This window comes from Heloderma suspectum, chromosome 9 (assembly GCF_057233095.1).
Source record: "Heloderma suspectum isolate Gila_16-S chromosome 9, 16-S_ref, whole genome shotgun sequence".
NCBI lineage: Eukaryota > Metazoa > Chordata > Lepidosauria > Squamata > Helodermatidae > Heloderma > Heloderma suspectum.
The window spans coordinates 28,841,296-28,866,559 of NC_139466.1; the positions used below are offsets into that span (position 1 = coordinate 28,841,296).

General features: G+C 44.2%; 1 protein-coding gene across 1 annotated transcript in view; it reads right to left on the reverse strand.

Annotated features, from left to right (window-relative positions):
* Nucleotides 1-3,010: 3,010 nt before the first annotated feature.
* Nucleotides 3,011-25,264, reverse strand: part of LOC146338550 (connector enhancer of kinase suppressor of ras 2-like) — a 122,588-nt gene continuing 100,334 nt past the window's right edge. The window contains exons 13-14 of the mRNA XM_084814027.1: nucleotides 23,451-23,636; nucleotides 3,011-3,503 (exon numbers count right to left, since the gene is read on the reverse strand). Of these exons, the coding sequence (XP_084670153.1) occupies nucleotides 23,452-23,636 (185 nt within the window). The 3' untranslated portion in view covers nucleotides 3,011-3,503; nucleotide 23,451. The remainder of the gene's footprint in view (nucleotides 3,504-23,450; nucleotides 23,637-25,264) is intronic.

The window sequence follows — 25,264 nt, forward strand, 5'->3', positions numbered from 1 at the left end:
TAAGTTTAGTGAACAATGTGAGGTTAAATCTTTTGCCACTACTCTGTCATATTTGGACAAAATTCTCATAATGTTTTGTTGTATTCTAAAGCGTAGCTATGGTTTCTCTCGCTGCTGCCCTCTCTCACCACATTTCCTGGTACTCTGTATCTCTCTGTTCCCACCCGCTTTTCAATACTTTTGGGTATGAAACTGCACCCGAGAGAGAAGAAAGACAGCGAGCGTGGTGTAGTGGTTGGAGCAGGGCCAGGTGGTAGTATGAGACATACTTGATCAGCTACAAAGGCTGTAGTACCCTGAGAGTGCTGCTGTTCTGCAGGGCTTATGTCAGAATTGTTTTGGAAGTCATCTACCATTTTGAATTTCCCAGAATGCCTTGGGGTGCCTGAGTTAAGCTGTCCTCCAAAGCAGTGTGGGAAAATTTAAATGCTGAGCAGCTTCCCTATAGCTGCCATTGTCACCAGGTAAGCACATGACCGGAGAAGGGGGCGGGTGGGTTGGGGTGGGGGAGCAAGCCAGTGAGCCCATTGGCTGGGGTGAAGGAGAGACCCCATGGCACTGCCAGGTATCCTCTCTAACCTGGGTTACAATGTCAGAGTAGGAGTGGGGAGACCAGAGTTTAGATCTGCACTCCATAAAACTGTTGGAGGGATGCGGGCCATGAGTTGCTTAAACTGGACTTGAAGGGTTAATATGTACCTGAGTCAGGTGTGTGTGGGGGTCTCTGGGAGATCGTATAGCCTTTTCCTTGTCTCCTCCCCATACTCTCTATCCTCCTTCCTCCTGCAAGGGATGCTGACCATGGGGTTAGCTTACATTACCTTGAGATGTAAGCTTGTTATATCCCAAGTAAAGTCTGTTCTTAACCCACCACTCGAGTGTGTTTTTCCTACATCCGTGGCTGGCTAGTGACAGGGGGCTGATTTGGACTTCAGAAACTCACGGAGTGACCTTGGGCAAATCACTCTCTCTCAGCCTAACCTACCTCTTAGGGTTGTTGTGCTGATTAAATTGTGGTGGTGATGAAGGTGATGGTGGGAAACCATATACACGGCTTTGAATGCCATAGAAGATGGGATAAAAATGTAACAATAAACAAAACTACATGTGTGTCTATTTTGCAACAGAAAAATACTCACTGTGCAGAGGCTTATATAAAATTATAGAAATTCAGCAATTACTCCATTATATATTTGCTCATGTTAACCCTGAATGATACGCCTCAGATTTTTTAATGTGACAGGATATGACCTGGGATATTTCAGGAACAGTTAGTTGAACTGAAGGGGTGTGTGGATGTGTTTGTGTTTAATGAACATTTGAAGTAACAGGGTTTACAATCCTTCCCTGAATCCCCCCCCCCCAAATATTCCATTGCCTCAAGGTAACAGATGTTATCTAACCAGCTCAGGAATGAAATGAGAAGTTAATGGCCTTGATAGAATAGATTTAACTGAAATAATGACAGCACCTTAGATACCTCGTTCACAGTATCTATATTCTGAGGTCCCTATCAAAGGCATAGTTCAATTAGCCTTATCTGATCAGGAGTTAAGAAATGCCTCTGAGCCGTCTCACTGGGCCTGTGTTGTACATAGGCAGAGGAGTCATTTATGACTTTCTGCACAGATTGGCTGCTGCATGTGCCATGAACATAAATCTTCATGAAACCCCAAAGACACCTTCAGCAACTTCTCATATCCAGTGATGGATTAATTATCTTCTCTTCTGCGGTAATGCGGACACCCCCCCCCCCCAACTCTTGCAGCTCAGTTAGTGCCTGGTAATTTTGCAGTCTCCTGGATCCATCCCACAACTTACCAACTAGTTTTTCCTAGTTCTGGATGCCATATTTTGCAAAGGACATTGAGTGTGCCCACAAGAGAGTGACCAGGATGATGCAAGCTACGGAAACTTGTGAGGAACAGTTGAATGAGCTGGATATGTTTAGCCTGGAGAACAGCAGAGGAAATGCAATAGCCATCTTCAAATACCTGAAGGGCTGTTGTGCAAAAAGTGGAGCAGAATTGTTCTCTGTTGCTCCCGAGGGCATGACTAGAACCAGTGGGTAGAAATGGCATCAGCTCTACTAAAAGGGCAACTGCACTGAGCTCCCCCTCCTCTTCCTGGACTGTTTCCACTCAAGCTGGTCAATCTAGAATCTAAGAACTAGTATTTAATTTTAGCTTCCTGGTTCCTGAGTTTGCTTTTTTCCTCTTCCCTCCCCATTGCTTTTTCCCCTTTTGTTGTAGCGCTTTTAACATTGTATGCCTGCAGGCCATGGATGTCTTGTTTTATTGATTGTATGTAAGCGATCCTAGGAGCCTTTTTAGTTGAACTGCGAGGTTACAAGCAACAAATAGATTTCAGCAAAATATTAGGAGAGAAACTTTTTAATGGTAACATTTGTTCAATAGTGGAGGTGGTGGACTGGACTCTCCTTCACTGCATCTTGCATTGCAGATCCAGCATTGAGCAAAATGGGGGGAGGGTGGACTAGTTGATCTCCGAAACACTTTCCAACTATATAACATTATGCTTCCACTACAATGCAAAATTTATGAAAATCACAGCCACAAGATGTGGATATGCCACTAATGGCTTGGGACCAGGCTTCCTGAAAGACCGGCTTCTCCTATAGGAGCTTGCCTAGTCCTTAAGATCTTCTGGAGAGGCCCCTCTTTTGATACCGCCACCATCAGAAGCACGTTTGGTGGCAACGCAAGAGAGGGCCTTTTCGGTGGTTGCACCCAGGCTGTGGAACTCCCTCCCAAGTGAGGCTAGGTTTGCTCCCCCCGCCCCATCCTTCCGCTGGCAAGCAAAGACCAGGCCTGTAGCTAAGGTGGGCCGGGGGGGGGCCTATCCCCACTATATTTTCTGTGCCCCCCTAATTTTTTTACAAACAAATAATTAAAAAACTGTTGTTTTTTTTAAAAACAAAAACAATTTTGTCTTTAAAAGGCTTGCAAACCAGATGACCCCCCCCACACACACTTTTTTGGCGGCCTACCTAGAATGTTTAAGCTGCCTGTGGGCCAAAGATTGCTTTATTCAAAAGGGCCTTTGGCCTGTAAGGAGTCTGGTGGTACGTACACTGTTTTTATTCTGTAATTGTTATGTTTTTATTGTATTTTAATGTGTTTTATTGATTAAACCTATTTTAAATTGTTTTGTAAGGCTTGAGTGCCTTTTTTGGTAGAAAGCAGGGGTTTAAATCAATCAATCAAATAAATAAATAAAATGTGGACGGCTTTAAAAGGGAATTCGATGAATTCAGGGTCGATGGCAATGCGCCGTTAACAGCTAAATAGAACCCCCATGTTCAGATACAATAGGCCGTTCAATGCCAGTTTCTGGTGGTGGGGAGGGCAGCAGTGAAGGGGGACTATTTTCTTCATGCCCTGCTTCTGAGTTTCCCAGGAGAATGTTTCTGGCCACTGTGAGGAATAGGGTTCCAGAGAGATGGGTTTTGGTGCTCTTCCTGTATTCTTAGTTTGAAAGACCTGTGGAACAAGCAATCAAACAAGGGTAGGGTATTTTAAAAAATACAAAACATTGAAAGTTTCACACACTCCCCCTCCAATAGTTGCCTTTAACGTCAGACTGTGGTGTGGGGAATATTACTAAGCTGAAATTGCTCAGAAGTCGTTTTTCTGGGAACATTTCCGAGGGTTGTTTTTTGGTTTCACCCTGCTCCTAAAAGAAGACCACTTTCCAGAATTTTCTCCAAATATTCTCCGCCATTTATTGATTTATTTGGGGGGACAGGTGCCATTCCCACCCCACCCCCACGATGCCCTGGAGCAGTGCTAGGTCTGGAGCATTGCGGAGTATACAAAATGGTGGCCAGGCTGCCAACATGGCTGCTGCTGTTGCCACTTGCAGTGGCAGCAACTCCCCCCATCCCTTCAAACTGTGCTACTGCCACTGCTAACGGTGAGTTCCACCCTTGAGAAACTCTCCTCCCTGCTGTAGAAATCCAGTGGAATTGTCTCTCCACGCCCCTGTGTGCCACCCCTCCCATTTCTCTGCCCGCAGCTATGGTAGAGAATTTTGAGAGGCTATTTGGCACAGCACTAGTGGGAAAGGATACTTATCTATCCATCTGTGAATGAAATGTATACACAACCTTTTCATTCATATAAAAAAAATCCCGAGGAGTAGTTGTTTGTTTTTTCTAAAAGTTATTCTCTTCCACAACAACTAGTCATCGGTGAGGTGTTCTCACAGAGAGCTCCTTCAACTGCTCTGCCCGGGGGGTTTTCTACATGAAGCATTTATCGTGCGCTTTTCATTCACGTTTTTTTTACGGGTTCTTTAGACGATGTTGTGGCCTTCCAGTTTCACTTCTGTGTCTAACAAGCACTTTCGCCAAGCTTTTTTAGAGCAGGGAATATAGGGATGTTAGAGAATTCCACCACAGACTCCAATGAGGCTGGATTCTTTAGAATCCCCCCCCCCCGGAGTCCGTGGCGGAACAGGGCACTCCCCTCTGCCACCCCGCAAAATTTTCCCGGGATGGATTCTACCTGGCATCAGCCAGTCCAGTCCGTCCACTGCCCCAGTCTGCGGCTGTGAATGGCTGCCCCGGTCTGTGGCCGCCATTTGCCTCCCTGCGTTAGCCGTGATAGGCTACGTAAGTATTTACGTAGCCTATCACGAAAACAGCAGGGACACAAATGGCATAGCGGGCACCATTTGCGTCCCTGCTTTTTGCCGTGATAGGCTACGTAAATATATACATAGCCTATCATGGCTAATGCAGGGACGCAAATGACGCCTGCTATGTTGGATGCCATTTGCGGCTGCAGCCCGGCTGTGGGCTGGCCCGGCTGGCGGCTCCACAGACTTGCTGTGAAGCCAGCCGGGGAGGATTCCGGGGGGATGGACGGATTGCCTCCCCCCCCAGCGGACACCCCCACCCGGAAAGGGTAAGTAATCCACCCATCCCTAAGGGAATATGAGGCATTTAATTGTGAAAGTGAAAGAAAGCTCAATTTCCTTTCGTGTATTTGCAGTACCCTGCTATACCACAGTGCCACCTAGAAGTTATGTAACAGAAAAGCAGGAAAGGAAACACTCCTTGTGTAGTGCTCAGAGCTCAATTCTGCCACAAAACTGAAAATAGATACAGCCGATTAACAGCCTTCTGTAGAAAAGCCCTTGATGCCCAAATTTCAGCCAAGGTATTTCTATTAAAATCCTTTCACTTCCTTTGGAATCCTTTTAAGTATGTGATCCTGCTTCCATAACACACAGCTAACTGCAGCTGTGCTGAACACTCATGTGCAAACATTTTCAATGCAAAAAAGCAGCTTGGTTACTGCCTGTTCATGGTTGTTTGCTTTCATGTTCTGCCACTTTGGCATAATTTTTGTGTGTGCATTCTTTTCCTGAGTAACGTCTTTCCAGCTGGTTGGGGATCAGGTCATGAATTTGATGATGTCATGAAGCCAGAGTGAGAGCAGAAGCATTACCTTTATTCTCAGTTGGCTTTGTGACATTGCGATTTGTCTGTCTATCTATCTATCTATCTATCTATCTATCTATCTATCTATCTATCTATATCTAATCTACCCAGATTTGGCTGTGACAATGTCACAAAGGCAATGTAGAGTTAGGGCAATGCTTCCCATCCTCCCTCTGAATGGGCAAACCCTGCCTGGGTATAAGTCCCACGTAGACGCAGCGGGGCTTACTTCTGAGTAGACATCTATAGGACTGCACTATTAGTCTTTAAGGTGCCACAAGACTCCTTCTTATTCTTTCAAGATGTATAGTTGGAGATGGGTCTGTAATTCATCATATTTTTAAATATTACCCAGTGCATTCTGGGTAATGCAAAAAACCTGAGAGGCATCACTTGGACAAATTAAAGTATTGAGTCTTCCACAGAATTCATGTAGTAGTTCATTCATATGTAGAATGAATTGATTTTTCACCTTAAGGCTGCAATCCTACACTCACTTTCCTGGAAGCAGGGATGTATGCATTTGGTAAAAATCTGTTCCATCTGCATTTTGTGGATTGTCAGGTGCCTTTTGTTCTGTACTCCACTCATTGGAGGAATTGGATTTTTTCCAATCCGAAGTCATTGGATTCCATTGCACACTTCTCCAACATCCCTTTCTGGAAGTAAGTCCCATTGAATTCCATGGGGCTTACTTCTGAGTAGACATGTATAGGATTGCACTGTTAGGGCCACAAAGTACTAAGGAAGAAAAATAAAAGCCCCCAACTGCAGAGAATTCAGTTTATTGAAGTCCTAATTTACAACTCGAGTTTTACAACTTTTTCCCCCAAACAAAAGCTACTTTTGAATTTAGGAAGAATAAATGTCTTTTTTTGATAATGTACAGTCTATATATTTTTGTAATAAGTTAATATCTTTGAAAAAAGAGCAATATGTTCCTTTTATAATGTTGCAGTGCAACTTACAACTTACACGTCTGTGCAATGTACCATGAGGTATATGCCCAGTGAGCAACACACAGTGAAGTTTTTTTTCCCCCCCATTCATAAATTGTCATTGTAGACACGCAAAAAGTTAACAAGTTAATCTGTGGTAGAAAAAAAAAATGCAGCCAAGTACAGTAATTCACAGAGAACTTACTTTTTCCCCTAAAAAAGAAAAGAAAAAAACGAACGTTCATAGCCTATATCAGCCTTCCTCAACCTGGTGCCCCGCAGTTGTTTTGAACTACAATTCCCATCTTCCCCAGCCACCATGGGGGGTGTCATTGGCCATGCTGGTTGGGTATGGATGGGAGTTGTAGTCCAACACATCTGAAGGGCACTGGGTTGGGAAATATATAAACTAGTGGATGACTCCCCAATGCAGGATAACATTAAAAAGACTTTGGTGAAAAAACAAACACAAAGGGACCTGTATTATCCAGGGCCAGGGGTTGAAATTTTACCTGTCTGCGGATGCAATCGTATACCAATTTACCTGGGAATAAGCCCCATTGAGATCAATGGGAATTACTTTTGAATAGACATGTATAGGATTGCGCTGTAAGTCCATTTTCTACCTCTGTGCATCCATGAAATGACGGCTGTTGACTGTGAAGGGATGGAGACAGTGCCAGCCCATGGAGGGGGAAAAAGTCTCCATGGTAAGGATGAAGGGCATGTTCAGAAGTTTTCAAACAACAAGGCAAAATGTAAGCTGCGATGGAACAGAGTGGATTCTTCCCTGGTTCAAAATTTAACATCACATTTTGGTTTGCTTTCACTGCTAATTAGAAAAACGTACAATAGGTCTTGAGTCAAAAAAACAAAACAAAAACACAGACATAATACAGATATACCGTTGCTTAAAGCTTTCACTCCTCTAGTTGTGGGGTGGGGTGTGGGGGCTCCCTCTGATAACAATATTTCTCTCGATTACAGAAAAGATTTCTAGATGACAGAAGACACTTTGAAATAACCAAGCACAACATAAAGTGTGATAAATAACAGTTCTGCCTCTAATATATATATTTATATATACATATTATCATGTAAACAAAAATGCTCAGAAGACATAGGTTCTCCATGATGGTTTTGTTTTGTATTTTCTTTTTCTTTCTTTTTTTAATACAAGGCGCTAGAGAATTTCTGTTGTTGTTTGAAAACAGTCCAAGTGAAAGTTTGGTTTATAACCTATTGCTACAGAAATTGCAAGAATGCTCATTATTTACAAAAGAAAGACCATGGAGACCCCACAGCATCGTCAACTGCAGGTGCTGACTTTAAATTAACAGATTTTTCAAAACACACTTATTTGTCCTTTTTATGGCAGGAAACCGATGGTAGTTTTTGCAGAGGGTTGATGGTGGTGTGAAAAAGCCATTGTTGCCCTTGGTGTGCAACTTCCATGGCTGCATTCTGCAGACACCCCAAACCAGCCTTCCCCAACCTGGTGCCCTCCAGACATTTTGGACTATGACTCCCATCAGCCCCAGCCAGCATGGTCAATGGATGATGGGAACGGCTGTCCAAAACATGTGGATGGCATCAGTTTGGGGGAGGCAGCTCCAAACCACAGTCAAAACCAGCAAACAGTGGCTTGAGCAATCCTGACAATGAACCAGGATTGCAAACCAGGATCAAACTGTGATTTGCAACAACACAAAGCAGGAGTAGGTAACCTTGGACAGTCTGGGGGCCAATTTCCAGCTCTCTCCTGGGGGGCTGTAGTCCTGCCACTGAAATTAGGTGGCACAGCATCTTCCATAAAACCAGCAGTTTGGCATTGAAATCCAGGGCCAAACCACTATGGAGACCCAAAAGGGCCATGTCTAACTTAAAAACAAGTTAAATTTGGCACCTCTGAGTCTCCGTAGCAGTTTGCCGCTTCCATTTGGCGCCAAGCCACAGATTTTTTGCCACTGCCAAATATCGGCAGTGCGGAAGCAGCATGCGACCCACATATTGCCAACTCCTGCTTTAGAGAGAACTGATCAAACCACAGTTTGCTGATTTGGACATCACAGCAAAGTGTGGTTTGATTAACGGCCAAAGTAAGGCATTACATCCTGTGCAAACCATAGTTTAGAGGATCGTCTGAATACAGCCACTGTGCAAGCCTGTTGAACAACTGTGATGTTGGTAAGTCCTTAAGAGTGCAATCCTATGCATGTTTAGACAGAAAAAAGTCCTACAGCTCCCAGCATTCCCCAGCCAGCATGGGAGTTGTACAACCTTTTTCTGTCTAAACATGCATAGGTTTGTACCGTAAGTGGTTTATTGAGACAGTTCTCTACACAACCTGGCAGGACTCAAATATACCCATGCTGCAGGGTTTTTCAATAACCCTGTGACCCAAGATGACAATGGGACACAAGAAATGAGGGAGACAATATCTTCCAACCTTCAACTCTCTTAAAAACTCTTGCATCTGCTCCCAGCCTGAGACTTCTTTATAGGTTGAAAACCAGCAGTATAGTGCTTTGCTACTTCAACCCCTGAATATACCCAAAACAAAAAAACAAACAACAACAAAAACATTACTACAGCCTACTTCACAGTTTATATGCAAGTAAAGTGCAAGCCATTGTACAAGGGTGTCATACATTTTCATACATTTAAGCATTATCTTTTTTTTAAAGGCTCTCTATTTGTACAAGTCTTATTAATCATCTACTTAATAAATTAGACAGGAGTCACCTATGGCCCAGCAATTAATGGTGTTACAAAGGTATTTTCTTTGTAGTACAGCTTCAGTGTCAAATGTAAAAGGATTCTTAAAACTAGTGCAGATGGGTCGCCCCCACCCAATTTCTGCCCCTCTTCCCAGCTCCTTTCAAGTCACATCTGCAGCACAAATGTAAACCAGTTTCAAACCTGTTCAGTGGTCATCATGGCTCCTTCTCAAAGAATGCTAGTCATTGTAGTTTCGTGGGCTAACCAAGAATATTTAGTGCCCTAAGAAAATGACAAATCCCAGGGTTCTTTGGAGGGAGCCCTGATAGGTAAACTCAGTTGAAAGCAGTTGCAGAACGGTTTAGATTTGAATGTAGATGCACCCTAACTGAAATGCTTCAGGTTTCATGGCCTGAGAATACATACTAGACTACTAAATTGGCAGCAGATTTTCTTGGATGCTTTTAGAGAAGCAACAGAGCACTCTGCTGACTTTTATCTTAGTTGTCTACCACCCACTAGTACACGTGTACTATATATGTGGTGGCATTATTGCACATGACATAGTGCTTCCGTTACTTAACATCATGAAAAGTGAATGCATATCTCCATGTAAAAAAAATAGTTACATCTGTTTCCATGTTTGTCTGAAATGTAAATGACTATGGGTCCAGTCTGTCAGGAAATCTTTCAGGGCAAGACCTTCTGATATGAGTGGGAACTACTTAAGAGCACAGTAGGGCTTAGTAGATTATGTCCAAGAAATATTAAACACAGGGCTGGATCCAGTGGGCATTTGGTTCCCGCTGATTTTAGTGGGACTTAACGTCATGACGAACTTGTCCCATTCGTTTCAATAGGAACTAAGTGCAACTAATGTAGGCTGGATCCAACCCATGGTCTCTTTTATATATGTATATATACGAAATAAATGTTGTGATCCTTCATAACCTTTTAAAAGTGTGATAAACTCATTCCTGAGTATGAACACGTGGCAAACATTAACAAAAAAACAGGGTACATTTTCTTTTTTAAAATGCCATTCATTCATTTTATTTCAGGGAGATTAAATTTAGATTTAAGTGCATATGCAGTACACCATATGGAAATGAAAAATCCATTTTAACACTAGAATATTTTATTTTGATATTTGTGAAATGCAGGCTGTTAATGGAGAGAGAATGCCAGATTACCAAGAAGTCTGAAGTGAAGTCAGTCAAACTGCCAAAACTGGAGGCCAGCAAAATCCCAATCTGGCAATTAGACTGTATATGCATAAAAGGCGAATCTGCATAGATTTACTGACCATGTTTTGGTGGGAGGATGGACAAAAATAAAATAGTGGTTCTTGCAGAACTGCAAAACGTTTGGCAGTATGTTTAATATGGGGTGAAATCACCCCACGTTCATTTGGAAGCACCAAAATAGACCACCTCTAGTTTTGCAGATACCACCTCCACAGTTTTAAACTTGTCTCTGTAGGTCTAAAACCTACAAGGTCTGGACGTTTCATTTTTCTTAGAACAGAAGCCAGTACACACAGGAAGTCAATATCTTTGGAAAAGCCATTTTTTAAATAACAGCGGTGTTGGCCATGCTGGCTGGGAATGATGGGAGTTGCAGTCCAACACATCTGAAGGGCACTAGCTTGGGGAAGACTACCCAATAACTATCGCAGTGTATACAGAACCAGGTCACTTACTGCATTGAACCCCCTTCCCCTCTGTATGTGTTAGCCCATGTCACACATTGGCTGCATTCAGATGTAATGATAAATGGTGGTTTATCTTTATAGGAATGAGCCTAGGTGGACCTTGCAGTTGCACACTCCCCCCTCCCCTGTACTATTCTAGGAGTGCAGCCGTGAGGAAGAGATCAGAAGCTTTTGCTAACATTTTCCATGACAGCCAGTGTAGTGTAGTGGCTAGAGTCTTGGACTGGGAGCCTGGAAATCCAGGTTCTAGTCCCCATTCGGCCATGGAAGCTCACTGGATGACTTTGGGCCAGTCACAGACTCTCGGTCCAGCCTACCTCGCAAGGTTGTTGTTGTAAGGATAAAATAGAGAGGAGGAGGAGGATTATGTACGCCGCCTTGGGTTGCTTAAGGAGGAAAAAATCCGGAATATAAATGCAATAAATAAATAAATAAATTTTATTTAACCCGAACTATGTTGTATTGAAATAAGCCAGCTTCATAAATCATGGGCTGCAGCCATCTTAGGAACAAAGGAAACTACCGTATACTAAATAGACCACTGGTCCATCTAGCCCAGTACTTTCGACACTGACTGGCAGCAAGGTTTCAGGCAGGACTTTTCCTAGCCCTACCTGGAGAAGCCCAGGAAACAGTTTCAATAAACCATAGTTAAGACTAATGACAGTTTGTCTGGATTTAGACATAACGTTAAACTGCAGTTAGTCAAGACCAGAAAGAAACTATACAGTTTAGGAATTTTGATTTGGCTTATTAGGGGCAATGCTCTAGCTATACTTTAGTTTCACTTTCCATTATGTTTGTTAGTAGTGGCTTGTTATGCCCAGGCAGGATGATCCAAAAGAAACCTTGCCTTCACTCTCATAAAATCTGAATCCCTGTTCTACCAACATTATTACACTTTCCGTTTCATTTCAGTTTGCCCTTTATTATACTAATCTTAACCTGTGGCGTTCCAGCTGTTGTTGGACTCAAACTCTTATCACCCCTGACCACTGGCCATGCTGACTGGGGCTGATGGGAGTTGGAGTCCAACAACAGCCACAGATTCCCCAATCCTGCTTTACTCATTCCCATACATATATACTTCTTCCTCTTAAGATCATGTTCTGGGGTGTTTATTCCCGTTTAAAAAGGGAAGGAAACAAATCCTGAATTTGTGAAATTACAGCCATATACCCCTACATTCATCCACCAACCAGTAGCTAAATTTGTTGCACAAAACAAGAGAGGACATTTCATGGGATTTGAAGTAGGCAGTGTTGTGCACCTTGAGAAACAACTCCACCCTTCTTCCCACCCCTCCAAAAAGGAATTAGAAGACAAAATTAGTGAGGTGTGTCTTTGCACAAAATAAGCTCTGGAAAGTGAAGCAGGGAGAGGGAACATAATGGTCCAGATGACGGACATCACAAGCAGATTTGTCCAAAATAATCATGGGAAGGTTAGTGACTTTTTAATGAAGTACTACATACATTTCACACAAATATAGCAGGAAGTCAGGCACTGATCAGGGACAACAGTGGCATGAAAGAGGATAGGGTGTTGTCTGCCTGGGTTCCTGGTGCTACTTTTTCTATGACATATTTTGCAGAAATGGGCTGGTCCAGACACACTCTTAGAGCAACCTTCCCCAACGCTGGGCCCTCCAGATGCTTCGGATTACAACTCCCATCACCCCAATCATTTGCCTTGTTGGCTGGGATTGGAGTTGTAGTCCCAAACTTCTGGAGGGTAGCAAGTTGGGGGAAGGCTGCTCTAAGAGAACCCTGTTCAGAATTAGGGTAGATCGGAAGGCAAAGAGCACAATTCTCTCCATTTGCAGAAAGAATGGCATGGAGGTTCTGCACATGGCAAGTGAAGGGGTGAGAGTGTGCTGGGTAAGTCTTCTCTGTGCATCTCCTTTTGCTCGCTATGCATCTGATGTGGGGAAGGGTGGAGAAGGCTGACTCAATATACCCCCTTCCTCCCTGCCCCTGTGCGGCCTGCACTTAATTTCATGGTTCTTCTTAGGGTTACAGTCTTCTTCTTAGGTCACAGAAGTTTAGGTCAGAGAATCATAGGACCTAATCAGAGAAGGGGCCTACAAGACCATCGAGTCCAACCCCCTGCTCAGTGCAGGAAGCCTGATTCCCAGGCGGTCTCCCATCCAAGTACTAACCAGGGCTGACCCTGCTTAGCTTCCAAGATCAGATGAGATTTCTCAGTAACTGCTGGGGCTAGAAGCAGGAACCCTTGTCTCTGAGTGCAGCTCCCCCATATGGTGGGACACCAGAGCTGCATTTGGGAGCAACTTCCTGGGCAGTGATGTATCCTCAGGTTCTGGACTGGCCATGCCCACTTAGGTTGGCCATTGGGCAATCCTAGACAGGAAGGACTATAAAAGGCTTCCTGTCAGACTGGGAGTTTGCCTGAGTGAAAACAGTCTTCCGGCTCCGTTTCAGTTTGCCTTTTGGATCCAACTCCCAGCATTGTCCTCTGGCTCTGACTTCTTGGCACAACTCCTGGCTCCCACCTCCCCTCTGACAGCTGCCTTGACCCAGTGCTAACATTAGGAATGCCTCTAGCCTCGGTGTGTGTGGCATTTACTGCTGCTCCTGGCAGGCACAGACTATCTGTGCATGTGCACACATGGGGCTTGGGACATCACATGTGGGTGAGCAAAGGGCTGGATGTGCCTGATCTCGTCAGCTAAGCAGGGTCAGCCCTGGTTAGTACTTGGATGAGAGACTGCCTGGGAATCAGGCTTCCTGCATTAAGTAGGGGGTTGGACTCGATGGTCTTGTAGGCCCCTTCCAACCCTAGGATTCTATGTTCTATGCCCCAAATGGAGTAAGTGGAAGGTCTTGGATTGGTGTTCTATGGTGAACTGTTTCATTGCTGTGCACCCAGAATGCTGGGAGCAACTGTGTCCAGATGTTTGCATACAGAGAACAGGGTTGCACCCTAAAGCATCACCCAGAGCAGCCTCCCTCCACCTGGTGCCCTCCAGATGTCTTGGACTGGGGATGATGTGGTTGAGTACAACACATCTGAAGGGCACCAAGCTCAGGGAGGCTGATCCAGAGGAATCTAGCCCCCTATGCTCATATTCTAATGACCAGATGGAGGTGGTGGATGCTTCAAACACAAGGAGGCAATGCAAATGCTGTTACTAAAGCAAGCTCTGGAACAGTGAGACCATTGAGCTCAGAGCCCCGGAAAAAAAGAGGAGGCAGCCTTTGCGATGTTGCACTGTCCTGATAAAATTGTGTTTGGAAGTCACAGGTTCCTCCAAAAGTGCTCTAGAGAGATCGCTCTCTGATTGGTCAAAGGAAGGAAGTCAGAGCGAAGCAAAAAAGAAAAAGAAAAAAAGGATGAGATTTTTGTAAAGTTGGTGCATAGGCAAAGGGAAGACATGCACAATGACCTAGAAAATGACTTGCTCAGGTCTGTAGGAGCCCCAGGAATGCTATGCCATCTACATGAGGCATATTCTTTGGTTAAAAATAGGCAGCAAGCCTAAATAATCACTCACTGGGGATGGATTAAAACCGCCCATTCGTGTGCTGATAAGCTTGTTCAGGGTGGCATCTTTTCTTACCTGCTTAGGGGTGGGGGGCACTGCTCACACACGTCAGTGAGACCGTTCCTGAGAGAGCCGGTGTGTGATGGACACATCATCCAATCTGTCTTGTAATTCCCTAAGGGATTAAAAAGTGAAACAAGACCCCCACCGAAACCGGATGCTGAAACTCCAGATAGTGGCTGGCTAGGACGATTGCCTCAACGTCCCTAAGAGAAGAGGCAGGAGGAACAGCTTCTGCCAGGGGCTGAGATGCTCCCTAGGTAGAGAAGGGCAGGGCAGGAAGAAAGAACCCGTGAAGGAAGAAGAGAGGTAGCAGGATTCCAGGAAAAGAGGGGCGAATTTGAGAAGGCAGGAGGCCACAGAGTGGTCTAGAAAGAAAGGATTAGAAGATATAGCAATGCAGAGGAATGAGTGGAAGAGGGGAAGGCCAGAGGGAGGAGTGTGAGAAGGGAAGGGGGTGAGTTGTAGAGGGGAGGTGGCCATGGTCAGGAGTGGCAAAGGTGAGGACATCTGACGCCTACACCCTGATTTGAAATAGCAAACCAAATGTTTGACAGGTCTCTCGTTAGGCTATCATGAACTGCAACTGGTTGTGTGAATCCATGCTGTGTGTTTGGATCTGGATAATATTGGAACTGCATGAATAAATGAAAGAGGTCAATACCTAATCAAGAATGCCACTGAAAAAACAAGAAGAATTAATAACTGACTTGTAAGCAGGACTTCCACTGAAGTTCTTTTTGTTTTCTTTTCTTTTCTAAAACCTCATCTGATATTTTCCCTCTTCTCCAGTTCAGGGTAAGGCAGGGGTCCCCAACCTTTTTGGATCCCTGGGCACATTTGGGAATTTGAGAAACTGCTGTGGGCACCACCACAAAATGACTCCCATGGAGGTTATGACTAGTTGCATAATGGCTGCCGTGGGGGCCTGGCTAGTCAAAAGACAAGTAATTCACCCAAGAAACTGAGTACAAGCAGAAGAAGAGTCTGAACTCCAAAGCCAATCCATATATTTGACCCCACAGAAGAACAACAAAATACCCATTTAAAGTTGCAATTCTATCCATGCTTACATGGAACTCAATGGTAATTACTTCTGAATAGGTCTGCATAGGATTGCCCTACGCACCCTATCCCCTTACACATATGCACCTCTTTTTCCCTCTCCAAAAGAAACAAAAATGCCCCCAGCTCCCAAAGGAAAAAGCAACAACCCATTTTTTTCATACCTTGGCCCCAGGCTCAGCCACTCCATTCCCCATCTGGCACTCCTACCTCCTCCTCTGCCATCAGGCACCCCATCAGGGAAGGTGCTGTGTGCGCGTGAAAAATGAGAGAAGGGGCTGGGGAGGGTGAGAAAAAGAGCAAGGCTGGGGGTTGGGAGGAAGAAGAAATAGTGAGATAAAGGGATCAGAGGGAGAGAAAGAGCAAGGCCAAGAACTGGGAGGGAGGGGGAGATAGCAACAGAAAGAGCAAGAGCAAGCCTAGAGGCTAGGAGTGGAAAGAGAGAGAGAGAGTGAGCGAGAGCAAAGGGGAATGATATATGTGGGTGGAAGAAGATTGGGTGGGGCAAGGAAGAAACTCTTTTCTTCGGCCTTCCTTCCGAACAGTTGAGCAGTGGCAGGTTCAGGAACAGGAAGGAGAACCTAGTGCCCTAATGTTTTTCAAGTTGTTTTTTTTTAAATTAAAAATAAATTCTTGAAGGTGGCAGGGACTGGAGAGTTTTGTGGATGACATTGGAGATCCCCCGGGCACCACACTGGGGACCCCTGGGATATGGGATCTAAATCTTGTTCTCATTAAACTAGGCAAGTGCACCAATTTAATCTTGATTTTTAATTTAAACTCTATTGAGGGTGCATGTTGTGGGGACAGTAACAGTGGACAACTGTCCTTGTCCTCTATTCTTCATTGGGGAATTCTCGATAAACTTCCTAGAAACCCAAGGCTGAAAACAGCTGTGTAAAATAGATGTAACACTTCAGAGCTTCACGGTCTGTTTTGTTTTTTAACAGAACTCTGAGGTCCACCACCTGGAGCCATTTGCAAAATGGTGGATCAGGGTGGAGCCAATGATCCCCTGCAGTCCATGAGCCATACATTTGGATGACCTGTATATATAAAACCAAGTTACTACTGATCAGTTTTAAATACCCTGATTTTGGGGGATGGGGAAAGACTTTTTGTTGCTGCTATTGTTAAATAATTGGCAAAGAGTCAGAAACTCTTGCAGATCTACTGCAAATCATCCAGAGATCTCCCAGCAGATCCCAATCTACCTTCTGTCCATAAAGAACTCTTTTTGAAGGGTCCCACCCCCACCCCTGGGGAACACGGCAGGCAGGGAGAGGATGTTTAACCCTTCCCCTCTGCCATGATCGTGATGAAAATCCCCCCGCCCCCATCCTGCTATTTGCACTGAGAGCTTTCCTCCCAGTGCGACAGCAGCATTGGGAAGAGGGAATTTTCATTAGGATTGTGGCAGAGATGGAAAAAATGCCAGCATTCCAGGGAGAAGGCTTAGGCTAGTTTAGAATTCTTCTCCCTAACATACTAGTTGTTTTAATAGGTATGGAGGTTCCGCCCCCCCGCCTGCCAAAAATATGGCAGAGCATTAAAGCACGCATTCTTGCAGTCTAATGTGGTACAGCCCACAGCAGTAGATATATCTCATGAGTCATGAGGCTATACCAATCACATGGGGATGGGGGGTGGGCTTTCAGGCTGCAGTCCTATGCACACTGTGAAAGTCGTTCCAAAACTTCCACCTTTAAAGCTAAAAGTAACTCACTTGCTGACCACCAGGCTCCATGCTAAACTTGTTGCCTAACTGTTCCACAGTCTGAAGAGTTTTTACGTGCTTTAATTGCTGACCTGTCTTTTGACTTTTCTCAGTTAGCTGTCCTTCAGGATTTGGCTCCAAAACATGAAAGGAAGAAATAGATCTCTACAGGTTGCATTTTGCACTTTGATTTGCCTTCGCGTTCCCAAGACGGCCGCTTGGTTGCTCCCCAAACACTGTATCACTCACCGTGCTGCACCAGGTGGTGCATGTTGGCAAAGAGGGGAAGAATATGACAATTTGGAAACATCGGTATGCTTCCCCCCCCCCCAATGTTTTGGGCTGCAGCAGCCCACGTCTGTACATGTTGCTCAACCTGTCAAACCTATAACATAGGGAAAGTTGTAAAGGTTGAACAAGGTTACAGAGGCCTTTCAGAAGGACCCTTCCTGTATCTGTAAACAGACTTTGTTCAGATGCCAAAGCAGGTTGGCTATAAATACATTTTAGTAATTGTTTGTTTGTTCTCTGGTTAAATAACATTTAAGAAACATTTAAGGAGTAAATAGAGTATTGAAAAACAAAAATTACAAAACAAAGTTCAGATTGAAGACTAGGATAGAACAAGATTCTTCCAGTAGCTTGAATGGCTATGAGAGCCACCCCAAGCAGAGAACATGGACCAAATCCTTATAAAATCATTACAAGAAACCTAATAAGAACACTCACTGCACCGCCCACTGTAACTTGTTTAAAATTAGCCCAAAGTGAAATAGTCAAATATTGTCAGGTATGCGTAATTTTCATTCCCAGGTTAAGAATGCACACCTGTCTGAACTAGTGAGCAAACAGCGTTACCCGTTTCAGGTCAGAGACTGAGTCTACATAAAGAAGCACCAAAGAAAATCCGCTTTAGAACCATGGTGAGAAGGACCATCCCAGATGCTGCTGGTCTGCCACACTGCAGTCAAGCTAGCAAGAATTCACTCCTAGACACACGCTTCCCAGTGTAAACATGCGCCTGTACCAAGGCCAGCGCCAGCTGATTCAGCCCCTGAAGAGATGACCTCAAGAGTCAAGGGACAGAGACAGCGCTCTCAAATGGAGCGACGCAAGGCTGTCCAACCCAGAAGCAGACAAAACTGCTGACCCAACTAGAGATTTCGGAATCCAGATCCACAGGGCAGGTACCGGCAATCCTACCCCTGAAGCAGATGAAAGCAAGACGCAGACAGCTAATCCCAAGACCGTCAGATCTAGTAGACGCTCAAAAGACTTAGAAGACTTTAGGCTTTTATGTGAACTGATGACTAAAGGTTAGACAGCTGAAGAAATTTTGCAATGACATACTAATTGAACAAGCCAAAACTGATCCAGACAACGTCTTCCCTCATCCCGCAATACCACAAGATTTTGTATGATATACTCCCAAACGGAGGGAGACAGTTTTGCATGGTTCTTTTTATTTTATCATCATGTCCCAATATATGCTAGAAGAAGTTTGGACTTCTCCTTGTTTGCACCCTAGTACCTACTTCGTAGTTCACTAATGCCATCAAAGGGCCATAATAATGCCTTGCCACTCCGAAGAGACCAGTAAGGTTCCACCTTGCTGGCAGAGTTGGCAAAGTCCAGCAGTGAGCCTAGCGCCAGCTAACAGAAGACAAAGAAAAGTCAAAGATGTGGGCCAAGTGGACATAGTTAATTGTTCTGGGCCGCATAACAACTGGCCTAGTAGTGTAAAAAAAATCAAATACCTATAAATAAAAGACTCAAGCTATGGCAAATGCTTTGAAGAGTCCACATTTTTTAAAGAAAAGATTAAGTAGCGTAAAATGATTTGAAGCCTTTTGTGACCAGTGAGAGAGACACTCAGAGGGTATGTGATCATTATCTGATCAGTTTTGAAGTTTGCCTGTTTAATAATGCTGGAAGACACGACATGTGTACCTAAAAAAAGCTTTGAAAAACTGAACTCATTGCCTGTATGTAACCATTACACAGAAGGTCAGCTGGGAAGTTTTGATGTATAAAAAGACCCCACCTCCATGCAAACATGCAAATGCAATGTTACCTTGAAATTAGATGAACATAATCAACTTGAAGAAGGCAAAATTGTAGCTTAGGCTCAGCTTTGTATGTTTACCAGGAAGAAAGATGTCTTTGAACAAGAGAATGCAAGTACAACTGAATGTTTGTTGAGAAAGGGTGCAGGTGCTAAAATGATTATGATGAAAACAAGATTTTTGAATGGTTAAAGCAAGTGTAAACTTTTGCTGAAAGTCACCAGTGAGAACTCAAAAGTGAAAAATGTGGAAAAGTAGCAGAAAGTGTATAGTGATAAGAAGCAACAACTGAAGTCTTTCAAAACCAGAGTGTGATAAAAAAGAATGTTGCAACGCATAGTAAACTAATCAAACCCAGCGAGTGTAAGAAGAGTTGCTTCATGTGTAGAATTGATAACCATAAATTGTTTCTGAGTCAAGATGTACCCTAAACTGGAAAATTTCAATTTAAAAAGTTGCTTAACAATATCATGTGCTTTTGTTCCACTGATAAGCTTATCTACAAGAAGTGTATACTGAATCGCTCCCTTTGTTTATGCTGTTCTTATATAGTTTTAATCTCTGAACATGTGCAAGTGTACTTATGTTCTTTAAAGCTCTGGCTTAGAAAAACTAGTAAATGTGTGTAATCTGCACAAATAAAGTTAACAGCAATAAAAAGAAAACAGTCAAGAAAGAAATGAGAAAAGTGCAGAAGCTAATGAGTATAAAGGCCTGAGGAATGTGGCCAGAGGATCCTCTGAGATGCTTGGCCAAAAGGAGGGAATTGTGAAAGAAACTTCATTAGCTAAAAGTGAAACTGCACATAGCCAGGAGTTCTGGACAAGTAAGCATGATCATGTAGACTGTGTGAGACAAGCTTGAATCTGATGAGTAGCCAATGAATGATTTTCTCTGTCCTTATGCTGGATTTTGTATCCAATCTACTGTTGCCAAATGTGCCTTTGTCTGTATCCAGGTGTAAATACCCTGAGAATTTTTTATTTATTAAGCGAATCCACAGATTCTCTTCCATACATGTCTGTCTGTCTTTTGTTCAGCTGAATAATAAAAGTGAATGCTTGGAAATAAACAGAAGAAAAGTTTTTCTTTGACAACACGTAACCTGGGAGTAAGTCTCATTACACTCTGCAAGAGTTCCTTTTCAGTAAACATGCGTAACATTGCAAGGAAAGGAATCTTGGCTCAACATTAAGAAGAATATCCTGATGGTACGAGCTGTTCAGCAGTGGGAGACTGACTTGGAAGGTGGTAGTCATTCCTGCATTGGAGGTTTTTAAGTGGGGGCTGGATGGCCACCCACGGGGAATGCTGTAGTAGAAGATTCCGTGGATTAGGATTAGATGACCTTTGAGGACCCTTCCAAGTCTCTGAGACTACAACTGGGCCATCAGTGATTTTAGCACTGTCTGCATGAAGGTTACAGCTCTTGCTTTCCTGAAATCAGTAAATAACAAAGGATATGATCTCACCAAATGGAGGCACATTTAAGTCCCGTTGATTTCAGTGGATGAGTTAAGCATGTCCTCGTAGGGGGTTTAAAAGTGCTTAGCCTCAGCTGGATTGTGCTCAAGCCTTTCTCTATTGCTGTTGCCTCAGTTATTCTACCAACGTAGCAGAGTGTTGATGCATTTGCCATGAGGGAGGATTTTAGGATGGTTTTATGCATCTTGCTGGATGAAAGCTTGCATGCATTTTAGTTTCATTTTCTACCCAAATACAATTAAGACTGTAATACAATGCAATGATTCTGTAATACAAGATCTAGGGGGATGTAAAGCAGCCCCCTCCACTTCCACAACAGGACAGCAATATTAGTACTAAGAGCTTAATTGCATCATTGGTCCAGGAGCATTGTCTTCTAAAATCATCACCATCATTATAATGGGAGCAGAATAATAACACTTGGGAGACATTCTTTCTGTTTGAGGGATGTTTCTTTACCAATGTTAATAATGTCGTCTTCCCCCCCCCCCCCCACAATCTTTTGAAATGTTGATGTTGCAATCTGGAGCACACTTCCTTGTAAATAAATCCAGATCGAAGCTCCTGGAACTTCGAACTCGTTTACACATGCATGCTCGTCACTTGCTGAGTTAGGGGTAACTTGTATGTGTGAATGAGGGCTCATCTACACACACATGTAGCAGAACAAGGTGCGAGAATGCTGAGGCAAGAGAACGGATGTCAGGCATTCAGACTACAGGAGGAGGAACCCCCTTTTTAAATCCCCCCAGTGTTAAAACCTTCCTGCAAATAGAAAATCTGCATTGCAAGCAGAGAGGTGAGCTAGATTTTTTCTCCCTGATGTGTTTGTTTTCTATTTGCAAGAAAGGTTTTTTTTTTTTTTTTTAAAGTACGGGACAGCTTTGAAAAGTGATATATCCCACACCTGCAGTCTGAAATGTTACACTCCATTCTATCGCCTCAGATTTCTATCACTTCTCACGTCATTCTGCTTCATTTGTAGACCCAGAGCCAATGTCTGCACCAGCAAATGCCAGGGTCCCAGCCCCTAGCAGGCCCTACACTGACATTGGTCCTGCCCTCCACTTTTCTGATGCCCTAGTGAATGCCAATTAGGAGCTGCCATTCAATTTCTGGACCAATTTCCAGTGGTCCAGACATAATGTCGCTCTGAGGGCACTGTAGGGAATTATAATGGCAGCCCTTGCAGTGTGGGATTTCTCCAAGTTGCTTGACACTCATCAGATTATCTATGGCTGCTGCCCTCTGCCATAGTTATATGGGTGGGAGGGGCACCAGCATAGGTGGGGGACTCACCAGAGGGTACTGTCAGTGCCAGCTCCAGGTTTCGGAGAGCCTTTGGGCAAGACACCCTCAATGGGGCCCCTCTCCCAGTGAGTCTGCTTTCTCACCACACTTGTCTCCAGCGGGTATCGCTCCACCTCTTTCTCATAATTGCTACCACTTTCTTGCCTGACAGGCAGAGCGCCAGTGAGTAAGTAGGCCGTGGCATCTATTGTCCCGCCTTTGCACCACCATAATTGTTTGGGCCAGAGCAAGAGGCAGGTGAACAAGCAGTGAAGAGGAGGAGCAAGTCCAGGGGGCTCTTGCCAGTGGGCCCTTGGCAAGTGTCCAACCACGCTGATCCTTGATGCTGGCTTGGGCATCATGCTGAGGGCCCCTTCCAGCCTGAAGCTGGCCCTTTGTAGAGCCAGATTAGATTGAATTTTCCTATAACCTCACCTTGCCTCCAGCACTACTTTTTCCAGTGGAGTCAATTTCACATATTCAGCTGCAAGTACCGAGAAATCTCGTGATGTACAGGCATGTGGGAACTGGTCCTTAGGGCACAGTAAATATGTTTAGTAGCAGAGCGTTGGGTTTCCAATGAAGGCGTTGAAACAACTTTGATGTGGCATGTGTGTCTATTGTCTAAAAGCAATCTTCGAAACGTGTTTGTTGGAAGGAATGGTTACGCGGATCGTTAACTATAAGCTACATGCATTATTGTGAATGATGAACTGCATTAAAAACAGTGAATGGAGAACAGGGGTTGGCTATCTGGTCCCTTTTCACCTAGGCAGCAGGCTTAAGTAAAACAAGGTGTGCTCTGATGCTGCTAATCAAATACTCTATGCACATATTCAGAAAAATGGCTACAATCAGTGGACAGTAGGGTAAAGGGATCATGCCTGCATGCACTGCCCCTGGCCTCCTCCATGCATTTGATGTAATGTCTACATCAGGGGTGGTGAACCTCTTTCAGCCCAAGGGCCGAGTTCAGGCTTGGAGAAGCTCTTGGGGGCCGCATTCCAGTGGTGGGCGGGGCTGAAGGCATATTCTGTCTTAAAGCTCTCACTGCCAGTAACTAAGCCTTAGGAGAGGCTTGTCAACCATTTAGAATGCGGAAGAACTGCACAAAAGCTGGGAAGCCACCAAATGACTGATGGTGTGCTGAAAGGGGACATCGCTGGACTGGGACCCCAGGAGGGCTGGATTGGATTCCTCAGGCCTGACGTTCCCTTCCCTCCTGGTCTACATAGTGGATGTGCATCCAAGTACTATGTGTATATATACTAGTGCTGTGCCAAAACTTTCTCCCACATATTTTTCAACCATTCTCATTCAATTTGATAGAAAAGAAATTGCTTTCGAAAAGAAATTCAAAGGAGGAGAAATTTTGGAGAAATTCTCATGGGTTGGGTTTGTGGTTCTTGTGCTTACCTTACTTATGAGGTGGCCGAGGAGTGTGCATGAGTGCCCTGTCTGTCATTGTACAGTAAACTCTGTGGCAGCCTGTAGCCTCCTCGGCTTCTTGCACTTTAGCTAAAGCCATCATGAGGAAGACGTTATGAGGCAATTCTTCCCATGGGGCTTTTTCAGTCCAGGAAGTGCAGGTGGCCTGGGAGGCTGCAGAACAATGGAAAGATCTGTGATAGAGAGAGAACACACATACAGCACCCTCGGCCACCTCGTAGTAAGCTCCAAAATACCACCAAAAGAAATTCAACGTTCTGCCTCAGAAAAGTGGAAGCCTCATCCCAGTTGATGCTGTTGCCACCTACAGAAGCAGTGCAATAAACCAAAAACCCTTAGGGAACAAGAAAGAACCTGTGCTACAACCCCTGCCAGTAGTGAGCCCTGTCTGTGAGAAAGTGTCAGATAATTTATCCTCCCCTAGGAGAAATTTGGTGAAATTGTGTTTCTGCGCCCCCCCCCCCCACACCTTTCTCCAGCTTCAAATAGGCTGGAGAATTTTGAGAGGCCATTTGTGCACCGCTCTAGTATATATCCAATAGATGCATGCTTTAAGATTTTATTTTGAAAGGGAAGGATTGTGTATAGGAATTGTGCCTGTATGCACAATTTAGACATTATGGCAAATGGGCAGAGGTGGCGAGAGTTGAGATGCATTGCTATTGCCGCATCATCATGCCTTGAGTTTACCCACATCACCAAAGATGTGCATAAGGCCAAAGATAAGCAATACAGGTACAGCCACCAAACAATGCTGTTGCAGCACACTCCCAATTCATTTCTGTAGACGGGGTGGGATTTCTGTGCAAGCTCCCCCAAAACGAATAGAGGCTGTGCAGTGTGTGGTGAAGTGCTTTCAACAGTCTTCATGTAAACAAATATACCGCAATTCTATCTATCTATCTATCTATCTATCTATCTATCTATCTATCTATCCATCCATCCATCCATCCATCCGAGGGAATGGTATTTAAATCCCAATTTAACTCCCGATTTCTCCCTTTAACTCCCAATTTCTCTCTGTCCTAAATAGCGCTCGTTGCCAGATTTGGCCTTACTGTAAGGCAAGGTGAGGCAGCCCATCTGAGGAAACATATCTGGAGGTACCAATAAAGGGCAATACATTGTCAGTTATTCAGTTTATTATTATATTTTACCACCATGGGGGTAGCCATTTAGTTTTTCTGCCCCAGGCACCCAAATATTTTGGACCATCTCTGCTTACCTATGTCACTACACCCATGAGGCTCCTGTAGGCCTCTTGGAGTATGTAGGCCTCTGGTAAGTCTTTGGGAGCCTTTGTCTAGGCCTCTGAGACAGGCACCAATCTCATTTTTGGCAGTGGTGAGGGGCGGGGTGGGAGGTCTCTATCTCTTTCAGTGGTCTCTTTTTTCTTTTATTCCAACATTACTTGAACCCGTAAGTATGAAGGATTTAACTCAGCTCTGTGAAGGACAGTGTCAATATAGAAAACAACGGTTTTCCATTCAGACATGTTTTGTACTGTTCAGAATTTTGAGGCAGCAGAAGACAATATCAGAATTTTGTGGTTCACAGGTCTGTGGCACTAAATTCACAGTGGATAAACGCTGACACCTGGAATCGCTACCATCTTCTCAGAAAGAAGGTTTGTATCTTATGCCCTCTTATGCCCCCTTGATGGTGCAAAGGTGACCGGAAGCCGCTTTACATGACAACATTGCTGAACAGACTGCTTTGTACGTTGACCACTTTTCATATGCATGCATGTGCAGATGTGTACACGCATGCACACACACACA